Consider the following 13376-nt stretch of genomic DNA (forward strand, 5'->3'; position numbering starts at 1 on the left):
ACATTTTTAGATCCAAACCATATTATAATTTAATACTTAATTAAATAAATATTTAATTATTAAATGCAAATAATATGCATTCCTTGTTTAATTTATAGCTTTATCTATGCCTTTATATACTTTTAAGTTGTCCTTGAGATCTTTTATGTTACTTCTACTTAGTGCCAGCTCTACCCATCAGTATTAGAGATGGGGATATTGAAATCTTCCACTTTGAAGGTGAATTCATTTGTTTCCTCAGGTGGTTTATTTAACATTGTTCCATATATCTTGGGACTATATTGTAAACAAACATATCAGTTAGGATTGCACAGTGAAAGAGCAGTGTCAAATGCTATAATTTAACAGGAGTGTAGTAAGGGTCTATTTTCAAGTTGTGCACAGCTTATAGGAAACAACCCATGAAGGTGTGATATCCTGGGGTTCTGGGGATTTGCTATGCTAATGACAGTACAGTGATTATTCAGAGAGGTGAGGAGATGTGAAAGGAATGATACAAAAATTGTAAAATAAAATATGTCTGTAGAAGGACATTGCATAGATCTATGAGGATGGTCTGCCATGAACTAAGGGCTGTGATTTATGTAATCTGTTCCCTTAGCATCTACTGAGTCTTCTTTTCCTCTTTTATTCAAGCGGGATGAAACAACGAAGCAAAAGAGTAACAAATAAAAATAAGGACAGTAGTTACTGTATATTTTACAAAAATATGTATTATATATACTTAATCAGTATTCAAATACTACTACCTATTAACTTAGAAGAGTGAACATGGGCTCTAAACTTCCAAAGGGCATAATTAAATTTTGAGTAACTATTTTGAAGTGTTTTTGTAATGGCAATGACTCTGAGGATAATATTGATGAGAATATATTAATACTCTTATAATAGTTTCTTAGCTCATTGATAAAACTAGGTAATAAATAATTTACAATTTATTAAGTGTATATTACATGACATCAGTGAGTTTGGACTTTAAGGAAATTATTCTAGTTCAGAGGGTGAAATTATCACATTATCAATGCTACAACATTACAGAATCACTCATGTCAAGACTCTAAAGAGAAATAAAGGAAAGCCTTAAAGCTATCTGTATGAACACTTTAATGTTACTGGCTTTATTTTTACAAATATAACTATACAGGATTTTTTATTTTCGGGAAAAAATTAAATGCCTATGGGAGTTTTTCCCTCTGGTCCATCTTAAGTCTTTTATTTCAAAGTATTCCCAGTAATGCAGCCCTAAAAGCTTCTTGTGCATTGAAGATCCAAAAGGGGAGACAGCTGGTGTCTATATCAATTTGCTGTTTCATGTTACAGAGAAAGGTAAGAAGAATCAGCTTGAAGAACAACCTTGACATAGCAGAGAAATATAGAATAAGAGACAATATTAGCATAGATTTTTTTTTTAAATGGGAAAAATCTTTGAGGTTTTGGACATCTATTTACATAAAATTTGATTTTAGGAAATATTAATTTTAATTTTTAATTCTTCTGGAATATTTTAAATGTAGTTCTTTTTTAAGAAAAGACACTCAGGAAAAGCTGGATGGTGATTTGAAGATAAATTCATTTGAGGGAAAAGTATTAAACCTTTGATTTGTGTGATATGACAAGTATTATGAAAATATGAGGTTTTGAAGCATAAAAATACTGAGTAGATGTAGACTTTTCTATTTGAATTTTGTTGTAATATTTCTATTTGCAAACAGAGGGAACATTTTAATAGCATATATCTCATTGGGCCATGGTGAATATATAATAGATAAGTAAATAAAAATTTTAATACCATGCCCAAAACATGTTAATAATTATGGAACATTAACATTTTGTGTCAAATGATTAAATCTACATCTTTCTATTTCACATTTTTTTCATTGTTAAGAATACGATGACTAATTACACAGAAAAACATATAAAATTATTTCACATATTCTCTGGACCTTAGTCATGCATCCATTTCTGAAGAATGACACTTCAATGGGCTTTTCTCTTTTTTTGGCAAATAGAAATTGACATATTTTTGCGAACACTTTTACATAGGAACATTTCTCCAAAAATTTACATAGCAAAGGAGAGGCTTTTGGGAAATAGGCTTAAAGTGAAAGGTATGTGATCAAATGAGCTCAAAATTCTTCACTCCTAAACCCTAGTGTTTCGATGAGAGAAAGAGAGAGAGAGAGAGAGAGAGAGAGAGAGAGAGAGAGAGAGAGAGAGAGAGAAATCTTAGAGGCAGAGACAAAGACATTGAAAACTTTTAGTATTGTAAGAACAGAAAGGTTTTACAAACAGGAAGAGAATGGTGGATATTGCAACATGAGGTGGCTTTTTCAGAGGGCTCCTAAAACTGCTCTGGGAACTGCTTTGAAGCAACTTTGTCCACATAGTTTTATAATATCCTAACTGATATCCTCTCATTGTAACTAGAACAATCCTGTATCAATGTTAAAAAGTTCTGGTGCTTTTGTCAATATCAGGGAAATATTTTGAAGCAAGATTTCCATTTTCTACAGTTTTAATTTTGTACTTTTTTTTTTACAGTTTTGTTCCATAGTTTGAATGAGAAATTATCCAGAAATTCTTTTGTCTTTCAACTGACATATTTTTTCCACAAAATTTGAATCCGAAATGAGCACAGCAACACTCATATTTTTCTGTGAACTTAACATGTGTTTAAAATGTATACTTCAATACTTTTCTCTGTGGCAGACAAAATCACAGGAGGTGGAAACATCAAGATAAAATATTGATTTTCATTTCCTTTTACAAGAGTTTGCTCCTCTGAAAAATATTTCAGAGGGTAGGGCTGTTCTATGGACTTGTTTTGTTGTATTATATTTTATTACATGAACTCATCTCTCTGCTTAATTAGCAGAGCATCCGAGAGGGGCACTTACTGTCATGCTTCATTATGAAGGGACCTGCCCATGACAGCAGAATGGTCCCTCACTGTTTCCACTGAGAGATTACAGAGTCTGAAACAATGAATGGTTTGCTGATGAGGATATTGAGATCTTGGTTAAAGGTGATGGTTTGGATGTATTTGCTGTCTGTTCACAGATTCATGGTATCAGAATAGCTGCACTGCTCTGAACTTATGATTAAATAAGCAAGGTACATGAGGTTCTTCAAACTGTTGTCAGAAGACTACAAGATCCCTAAAATGTTTCTAATGCATTAGCAGTAACCTCTAAAAGATGACTTCAGAATTCTTAGAAAAAAGGTAAGTTTTCATACAATAATGCACTGTGTCCCTCTATTTAGATGTTCAACATTGCTGCCCAGAGTTCTTTATTTCCAGCATCTCCATTTAGTGAGCTTTGACCAAACATGCTAAAGAAAGGCACTGAAGCTATTATCAGGCTATTTTTCTACTATAATACTCTATAGTATGATTAAGTGTCTTGCATTTTTAAAAAATAAATCGTAATTCTACTGGATTTATAAATTAACAGTGAGATGAAAGCTACAAAGTAATAGGAAATGAATATCAAATTTTATGAATAATTTCTATGTAAAATATAGAAGGAAATATCTTTCTTATTATTATAGAGTTAAAAAAATAACAGAGATAATGAAAGACCCCCTGTTTTTTACAGGAGTGTAAACAGCTGCGATTCCATTTGATCTATGGAAAATGTTGCACAGTTCTAAGTCGCATGGAATCTGGCATCAGATACAAGTTCATATCTTTAGTTTGCTTTCTAATAGTTTAATGATTTGTGTAATTAACCGACCCCTCCTATTTCTCTATTATTTCATGTGTAAAATGAATATCAGAAACTTACTGTGTTTTTATGAGAGCTAAATGCATTTAAAAGGTTTACAAAAGTCCTAGGTATAAAACATGCTTTCATTAAATATCATGGGAAGTAAAATGATTATATCTAAAAAAAGTTCTGAAAGATTAACCCCAAATAACATCTGTTACTACTATATATGTTTTTAAATTTATAAATGTCTCCAAACATAAAAGCACCTATTAAGATATTATGTTCCGTCTCATTTCAGATGAATTAAGTTTCTGCTGTGTATGTGGATTCCATCTGACTTCATGGAACATCCGAATAATGTCACAGAATTTGTTTTCATGGGGCTTTGGGGAAATAAGGGAATAGAACTACTCTTCTTTTTCCTCTTCCTGCTTTGCTACCTGGCAGTCTTAATGGGGAACTTCGTCATTTTACTCACAATCACCTGCAGTCACCTCATCGAGCAGCCCATGTACTACTTTCTGTGCCACCTTTCCCTCATGGACCTGTGCTACACCTCCACTGTGGTTCCCCGGCTTATCAGGGACTTGGCGGCAGCAAGAAAAACCATTTCCTTTAACAGCTGCATGACCCAGCTCTTCACCGCCCACTTGCTGGCAGGGGTGGAAATATTCATCTTGGTGTCCATGGCTTTTGACCGCTATGTGGCCATTGTCAAGCCGCTGCACTACATGGTCATCATGAACCGGAAGAAGTGTAACCTGCTGGTTGCGGTGGCCTGGGGGGTGGGTTTTTGGCACTCTATTGCTCTATTGCTCATGGTACTCAGGCTGCCTTTTTGTGGCCCTAATCTGATAGATCACTACATATGTGATGTGAAGCCTCTTTTGAAATTGGTCTGCAAAGATATTCACATTGTTAGTATCTTAGTGATTGCCAATTCAGGGATGGTGGTAGTTGTGATTTTTCTTGTTCTAGTAGCTTCTTATATAATGATTTTATATAATCTTAGGACAAGGTCATCTGCAGGGCGTCGCAAAGCTCTCTCAACCTGTAGCTCTCATGTAATGGTAGTTGTTTTGTTTTTTGTGCCCTGTATTTACACCTACGTACTACCTGCAGGTAGTGAGAACAAGGACAAGGAAATCTCTGTGTTTTACACTGTGGTTGCCCCCATGCTGAATCCTCTCATCTATACACTCAGAAATATGGAGATGAAAATTGCCATGCAGAAGGTATGGTCTCGAATGTCACATCGATAAGTAAAGTAAATAAGGAGACATTCATGATGCTTTTCTTTTGTGTCCCCAGGTCTGCTATCATTTGAGAGTCATAGATCCTATGAGTGGAATTGTTCCTAAAGTACTGATTTCTCTTTTTATTTAATGATGTGTGTTGTTTTTAAGTGTCTAGATTATTTGCTCCTGTCATTAACAAACATTAATAATAAAATAATTGAGTTAATTTTACACTGACTTTCCTAATTTGAATCATTCCTGTCTCAATAGTCAGTCATGTCAACTTCAAGGAAAAGTCACAGAGGCAGTTGTATGTTTGACTTTAGTACCAGGGTCTCCTTTATTCACTTTTCAAATCTTAGAACTTTTGACATATTTAACTATTCACTTTTTTTCCCCTCCTGAATCTATGCAAAACTCTACATTATCTTGGGAAAATATTATGTCCTTCAAAAAAAAAAAGTTGGCTCTGATTAGTTATCTTAACCATACTTTTATTTTAGTTGACTTATTGTATTATTTTTCCACAGAGTATTTGGATTTTCCTTTCAGTACAGAAACATGGCGTGTGGAAATGAAATTTTGTTGTGTGATGATTGTGTACATGTATTTATGACATGTGGTTCTTGCAGATTTTGAGAACATATCGATTAAAGTACACATTCTATCAAGAAGAATACTTGCAATAAAACTAAAACAAAACAAAGCATTGTATTATCACTTGTTTGCTTTTTTCAAATGTTCACAGAGTTTTATTGGATAAATTTTGATAATGTTACATGATTAGACAACAAAAAATTTTATCAGTTCAATTTTTCTTTAATTGCTTGGTATTTCTCCTAGAATTCACTTTCCAGCATGTTCACAATACCTTGTATATGCCAAAATATCTGTCTAGTTAATATTTGGGAGAAACATAAAATGTTATGTCATGCATATGAGAATAAGCATACATATTCAGCAAATTTTATTGCATGGGAATATCAACCATTACTAAATTTTATTAAATGGTTATCTTAAATCACCTGAACCCCATTCATACTAAGAAACATGGTACTTGAGAACTATCAGAAATACCAGCATGAAAAGTAGGTTAGAAATCCTGGTCAGGAATCAACATGGATTAGAAGCCAAAACTAACTGAGAGGGATTTAGTTTTTATTTGACATCCTCCCTTGACCACATACTTCTTCTTCATCTTCTTTATAACCCTCTTTCTCTTTCTCTAGATATCCACTAGAAAAGCTTATTTAGATACTTTCAGGGTATTCTAATATCCTTTGTAAAACCTGAGAAAGTCCTGTGGTTTTGACCGCACTTCCTTTATACCTCAAACCATTTCAGATTTTAAATAGTCATCATTTCCTATGTACCTATGTCACCAATTTTCCCAGAGTATTTTGATTTTGCTAAACAAGTATTAGAATTGCTTTAGCTAAGGTTTCTGAAATGGTCTTATTTTATTTGGAGTTAATGGTATTTTTGATATACAATGAGCCACAAAATGAATTAAACTCACAAGGGGAACTTGGCCTAGTAGTGGTATATGGCACAAGAGGATGCAGGGTTTCATGTAAATTTTGGGCCTCTATATTCTTACCCAGCTCATGTTTTCATTCTCCCACCTTCTTTTTAATAGCTTTAATTGTTGAAATCTACCACACACTAATGAAAAATAGGTTGTTCTTTACAAAATCTTTCAAATATAGAACTAAAGAGGAGTTTTCTGAACTCTTATTGGCTATTAATCTCTGATACTTACAATAAAATTTTCTGTATATTTCTTAGAATTTCTAAGTAGACAATCAATTCATTGGGTTTAAAGACCTTTTCATTATGTTTTGCTCAATATATGTGACTATGAGTTTATAATGTGAGTTTGAGAAATAAGATAAGTATGTAAATACCAGTTGTATAGTTTGTACTATTAACTAAAAATCTAAAATTGCAGTTTTATTTTTATATTTTTCCAGATTTTTTTCAGACATGATAGATTAAAAAAAAAAGTCTATGTTATGTGATGGTTTCACTTATACATAGGTTGCAAAATGTTTATAATAACCAAGTTAAAATCTCATTTATAATTTCATTATCAGTATAAAATATTTAAGGATGACTGTTACTAAATACTCTATGAATTGAACCCAGGGCTTCAGGTATGCTGGCAAGTACCCTACCACTAAACTACATCCCCAGCCATTGGTTACAAAATGTGAGCAAGACATGTGTACTGCCAACTGAAAACTTTGTTAAGAGAATCTGATGACACGAATAAATAGAAATAGACATGCTCATGAGCCAGACAACATTGTGAAGATCTAAATTCCCCTCAAATTAATCTCTGGATTGAAACAATTTCAAATAAAATCTGAGTGGGCAGCTTGTCTAATTTTGAAAATTTATAATTTTATATGGAAATGTACAGGAAGAAGATTAGCTTCTACAACTTACAAGAGAATAAGTTTGGAGAACTTATATCATAATCTTATATAAAAATACTATTTTCAAAAGCATAAAAATGATAAAAAGACCTGACAATGAAACTCAAGAGTAGATTTGGACTTATATGATTATTTTTTAGCAAAGTTAAGTCAGGAATTTGGGAAGAAAAAAATAGCTTTTGCCACACAGGGTGGTGAAACTAGTGGATGGTTTTGTACTATATACAGAACAAAGAAACAATTAAACAAAAAATAACTCCTTTATAACTTAAAGCCAGTAAAAATTTAATTCACAATAGATCGTAGACATGTAAAATTTGAAAGTAAAGCATTTAAAATTCTATGTAGAAGATTTTATGATCTTTAAATAAACAATTAGTTTTTACATGAAATAACATACGCATGAGCTATTAATAAATGATCAATTGAACTTCATTGAAATTAAAATATTTACAAAAGAAATAATGTGGCTTTGGTTGAATTACACATTTGAAGCCTTAAATGCAATACCTTTCATATTTCTAGGGTATCCTGGAGTGTGTGTTTGTAGGGTGAGGAGGTTAGAGGGATGAGAAGCAATCTTCCGTAAAGTAGTTTTAATGAAGTTTGGTCACCAATGAGCATAATTTTGAAGTTGAAAAACTGTACAACACAGGGTTTTGAAATCTTTTTACTAAAGTACTAACTCATTTACTCAGGAATCCTTAGCTTTCAAAGTCTTGAAGAAAATTCTTCAGAAAAATCTATTTCATCATTTTTCTGATATCTAGCTGTTTAAGCTAGCTCTTAAGACTCTAGAAGCTTCTGTGTGAATAATAGTTATGTCAAGTTACAAGTATAGAATATATGATGAATGTAAAACACCAGTAATCTCTTTAAAAAGTTTTACAATTATTTTGCTAAATAGTTTAATACCAATAGTATCAGGTATATGTAATTGGATTTCCTGAAGTTTTAAAAGTCTGAGGAATTATAAAATCTATGGATTTGTCTATGCTGTTAATTACCCACCAGTGCGTGTGGGTGAGGTGGAGCATCAACAACCATGGATTCCCAGAAGGAAGAACAAGTAGAATACAACTTTGCTGCCCTTTGAGTACCATCTTCCTCTGAATATTCCATATATTCTTCACCTTATGATGGATGAATTCTTTAACTCATGTACAATTATGGGAAAAGAAGCTTTATTAATTTATTTTTTATTTTTCCTTTTCCTCTTCTTTCATTCCTCAACCATCTATGCCCAAAGTGTTACTCTCTGTCAACAGTTAATTTATAACTAGTTGTAATCTTGTAGTTCATTGATTTTATTGACCTATTAACTCTCCACTACTTAGAATCTCAGTAATAGACCATGTCTGAAAAATGAACATCTGTCTCTGGTTCTCTTTGTCCATCCCCATCTCAGATGTTCCTAGAAGGTAACATAATACTATTATAGACTTTGTCATTTCCCTTCCCATCCTCAGAAATCTGGAAGAGCACAGACCAGGAACTGTCCTGAACTGCTGTCTGGCTATGGCACTATGGGACCTCCAGGGAACTAGTACCTAAACCAGATTAATCCACAGGTGGAAGGAACACACAAAGGGGCACCAGAAACCATTACCATGGACAGGGGTTTGGATGCATTTAATCAAAATTGGTTTGAAAATCTCATGATACAGGAATATAACTTCTTAGAGCTTTCAAAGACATATTAATTATTGCTTGACATTTAAATTTATATGTTGCTTTTGGTAAACTAATTTTCTTTAGGAAAAGAGTGCTAAGACTTAAGAATGTACATTCAATTTTGAAGGAATCTAAAATATCTTTTGATCATTTATTTAGTCTGTGCTCTTATTAAAAATGCTGTTTGATTGAAATTCAAATTTCCTAGCTTGCTTCCCTGATGGATGAATGTATATTCTTCCTTTGTTACTGATAATTTTAGCAAATATTTGAGGTCCCTTCCTCTTGGAAATCCTTAAACATTTAAGATCTGTAAATTTTGGGGGGAATGCTAATGTTGGTAAATTGAATTACTGTATAATTTTCTTAAATGTATTGTATATTTTGATGCTGAGATACATTGCTCAAATGAGTATCTTGGGGCTGAACATTTCCTGATCTTCACATAAGTCCAACCTGGCAGTGAGACCTGATGGTCAGTGTATTACTGTGTTGCTCTGGTTGTGGGGAGTCCCATCACCCGCTGTGCTGGGGTGAGAATGTGCTTTTGTCATTGATTCTATAAATTTCATTATGAGTATTTGAACACCTTAGTAGCATATGATAATTTTTACTATAAAAAGTTTTATCATACTTAAAACTTACTGAGTATTATATGTAAGCAGAATTTCGATTAAGAACAAAATAATCATTAAGAACACATAAAGTAGGTAGTGAATTTCTAAGTTTCTAAGTCTTGTACTTTCTACATATTCCCACTAAGAAATTACCCAGTTTAGACTGGCTCAGTGTGCATGACATCCCAGCTACTCATGGGGCTGAGGCAGGGTGATGGCAAGTTTGAGGTCAGCCTGGGGAATCTAGCAAGACTCTCCTTCAAAATTAAAAATGAAAGTAAATAAATGAATAAATTTTTAATGTGCAATGAGTGTGGTTATCCTCTCATACTATCAGTATGTTGGCGTTAATGATATACTTTTTTCACCCTGGTGTATGCATGGGGAACATCATGGAATACTTTTATCTTTTAAGTTCTATCATCCACACCATAGCCATGAGTCACATGAATGTTCTTGGCAAGAGAAGTTAGGTCTTGGTCCTGATATTGATTGTCACCAATTTCACTGAACAATCTACATTAAGCCTGGATATTACTGTTGATAACAATCCACGTTTGGAATGACAAATTCCTATCTCTGCTTCTCTTTGCTCCTCCTCATTCCCATCTCATATATTCCTGGAAAATAACCTACTACTATTCCACAGGCTTTGTTTCCCTCCCTCTTTCAGAATGCAGATGAACATAAAGCAGGCAGAATTTCCTGAAGTGCCCTGTGTAACCAGCATCTTGTCTTCTCCAGAGAAGCAAAGTTGATCCAGGCAAAAGTAGGTGAAAAGAAAAGTTACAGCCAGTAAATGCACAGAGGCACGAGGGCATTGCCTCTGACAGCCGCTCAGAGGCACTTGATGAATATCTGTTTATGCCTCTGGGAATGCATGTTCTTAGAGTTTGCGTCTATTAATTCTTATATTGTCACAAAGTTTAAATTCTGCTCTTCTGAACCAAAATTTCATCAGGAATAGGTATAAAATGAATCACTCCTAAGACTTAAAATGGCATTTGCTTTTCTGAGAAATTCAAAATGTATTTCTTTGTTCTGTGAGGCTTGCATTTTTAATGATTAATGGATATTTATGGATGAAAACCTACAAAAGATTTTAAGACTGTTAACATTCAGAAGTGCTTAGAGAGAATTAACCTAAATGTGTTTGCAAATCTCTGTATGCTATTAGATTTAGAGACCTTGAGAAGAATTGGCAGGAAAGCAACCTTCCTCACCCAGTCTACCGCTATCCTGACAGTGAATCAGCCTTGATGGTCTGCGAATTACCCATGACACTGCTATGGAGGCTATACATGTTCTTTAAATGTACTGTATTTAATTTTTATTCTTAAGAATATAATTTCTTGAATATTTTCATTGGTGCATTGTAATTATACATACAGACAACATAATGTGTTGACTCTCTTTCTCCAGTACCTTCCTTTTCTTTCACCTCCTTTCACCTCCTGCATGAACCACTTGCACTACTCTACTGATCTCCCATCAGTTACGGTTTTCATTATTTTAATTACTACATTAACATTGTATATATAAGCGGGATTCATTGTGTGAAGGGACATAGCATAATGTGATAGATTGTGTTTCCAGTACTTTCTCATGCCTTTCACCCACCCTGTCTATCTCTTTTCTCTGCTTTATTGAACACTATGATTTCTTTCACGATATAAGGCAATTTGATTACTATGAAAACATGATATCTAGTTTAAGTTTTTAGTACATATTATTCACAAGCAGAACAACAGATGAAAAGGAGAATAGGTGAGGCAAATATCTCATTAAAATCTTCAAGTTGCAGTGAACTTCATTGAGGCCCAACTTAGTGCTTTACATACCTACCCATATTCTGAACAGCCTGGTTTAACTTTGACATCTTCAAACAGGAAAAATTATTCCCAACTTTCAAAAAACGTGCCACATTAAAGTGCATTATAATCATCAGATTAATCTAAGGTAAGTTTACTGCATGTTGTATTCTGATACCAGATGTAGCAAATTTGAAGTTATAAGAGCATTTATTTTTATTATCTTGTTAGTAAAATCAAGAAGAATGTAAACTTTGTATTCAACCTTACCAAAGAAATCAAGTAATAATTTGAGTATAATTTTAAAATGCATGAAAAAGTTTATGTTAGTCACTAGCAATACCCAAACCAAAAAAAAAAAAAAATCTCACAGTAATTTTAGTTTTAGCAATGGGTTGTTGAAACGGAAATTTCTCCTTATTACCCTCAGTATATCTGTTTTGTTATGTTACGTGTGCATGGCAATGTCAGAAACTGCTCATACAAAACCCAAGATAAAATTAATGTGTGATTGTTAATCATGTATGAGACTAAGGTGTTTTCATAATGTTTCTGTGTTCCTTATTATAATTCTGCATTGTGTGATAATATCTCAATTTATAGATGCAGAAAATGAAACTTACAAGAAGCTAACAATTATGTCAAGATTCACAAGTGGTATAGAAGGGAAGAAAGTTAATTCTGTTTACTGGGTTCCTTGTTAAATTTTTCTGATGTATAAAAATGTCTGATGTATTAGGCTGATGCTTAATAAAACTAATGAAAATAATATTTACACAGTATCTATGTTTATATTGGGTGATTAACTTCTCATAAAATATTAGTAAGATTACTCTGATTTTAATTTTTACACTAATCCTAGATAACTATTGTAATAATGAAAATAATCTAATTATAAGGATAAAGTCCACTTACTGTATAATCTCTGAATATTATAAACATATAGGTACTTGGTTATTTTTATATATTCAGATGTTAATAGCTGTAGAATAACTATTTAAGTCGAAACACTTCACTATCTAGTTTTTTTTTTTTTATTTCTCCATGCTTCAATCACTTTGTTGACAGAATTCTAGCCACATATGAAACAAATGCACATATGAAATATTATACTGTCACAATTTATGATGCCAATTAATTTAAAAATTGAAAAGCTATGATCAAGTTAATATTATGGCTTAGGACAGCAGTTCTCACCAATTGTATTCAACATGACTTTTCCCTCTGCTAACAGCAGTGGTAATGAAACCATGTTCCCTAAATATATAGGACAACATTTTAAGAGCCTTTGTGAGTAAAATATCCATTATGACCACAAAACAAGTCATAATCTGAATTTAAGAAATGCATATTTTGCTAAGTTGAAAAACAAAAAGTTACACAGAATTGATTAGAATACTAAATACTTAACAAACATAGGAGACCTGGAGGTTATTAGTATGGTGTTGGTGGGGAGGGAAGGAAAGAAAAGACATTTGGGAATAAAATTGCTCATGCTGTGCTATGTACTTGTATGAATATGTCAAAATTAACCCTCCTCTTATTTATAAATATGATGTATCAATAAAAGGCAAAAAGAATGTTGGGTCACATGCTTATATTAACTTCTAGACATATTCACATAAATACTCAGAAAGACAACTTGGTTGGTGTGGTAACCTGTCAGATTGCATCTTCTTGCAGGCTGAGATGAGGATTCTGAAGCATTTCCTCTCACTGCCGCCCTACATTGCACCCTATTCTGCTTTGGTAGCAAGCATGAAAATAGCTTAAATCAGGATAGCTTGAGAACCAGGATATTGGTCCCATAATATCTACAGGGCAGTATTTTATGATCCAAAGAAATAGTTGGGTTCTCTTGATCTGTGCTTCCTTTACTGAA

At 33.0% G+C, this 13376-nt stretch overlaps 1 protein-coding gene across 1 annotated transcript; it reads left to right on the top strand.

Annotated features, from left to right (window-relative positions):
* Positions 1-4054: 4054 nt before the first annotated feature.
* Positions 4055-4975, top strand: LOC114093569 (olfactory receptor 4P4-like). Its single transcript, XM_027936352.2, has one exon. It carries the CDS (start codon positions 4055-4057, stop codon positions 4973-4975), a length of 921 nt encoding a protein of 306 aa, XP_027792153.2.
* The last annotated feature ends 8401 nt before the right edge of the window (positions 4976-13376 follow it).

The sequence above is a fragment of the Marmota flaviventris genome, chromosome 9, assembly GCF_047511675.1.
Source record: "Marmota flaviventris isolate mMarFla1 chromosome 9, mMarFla1.hap1, whole genome shotgun sequence".
Lineage (NCBI taxonomy): Eukaryota > Metazoa > Chordata > Mammalia > Rodentia > Sciuridae > Marmota > Marmota flaviventris.

What these genes read in the sequence shown, in the direction of transcription:
- LOC114093569 (XM_027936352.2), top strand. Translation starts at nt 4,055, where the DNA reads ATGGAACATCCGAATAATGTCACAGAATTTGTTTTCATGGGGCTTTGG.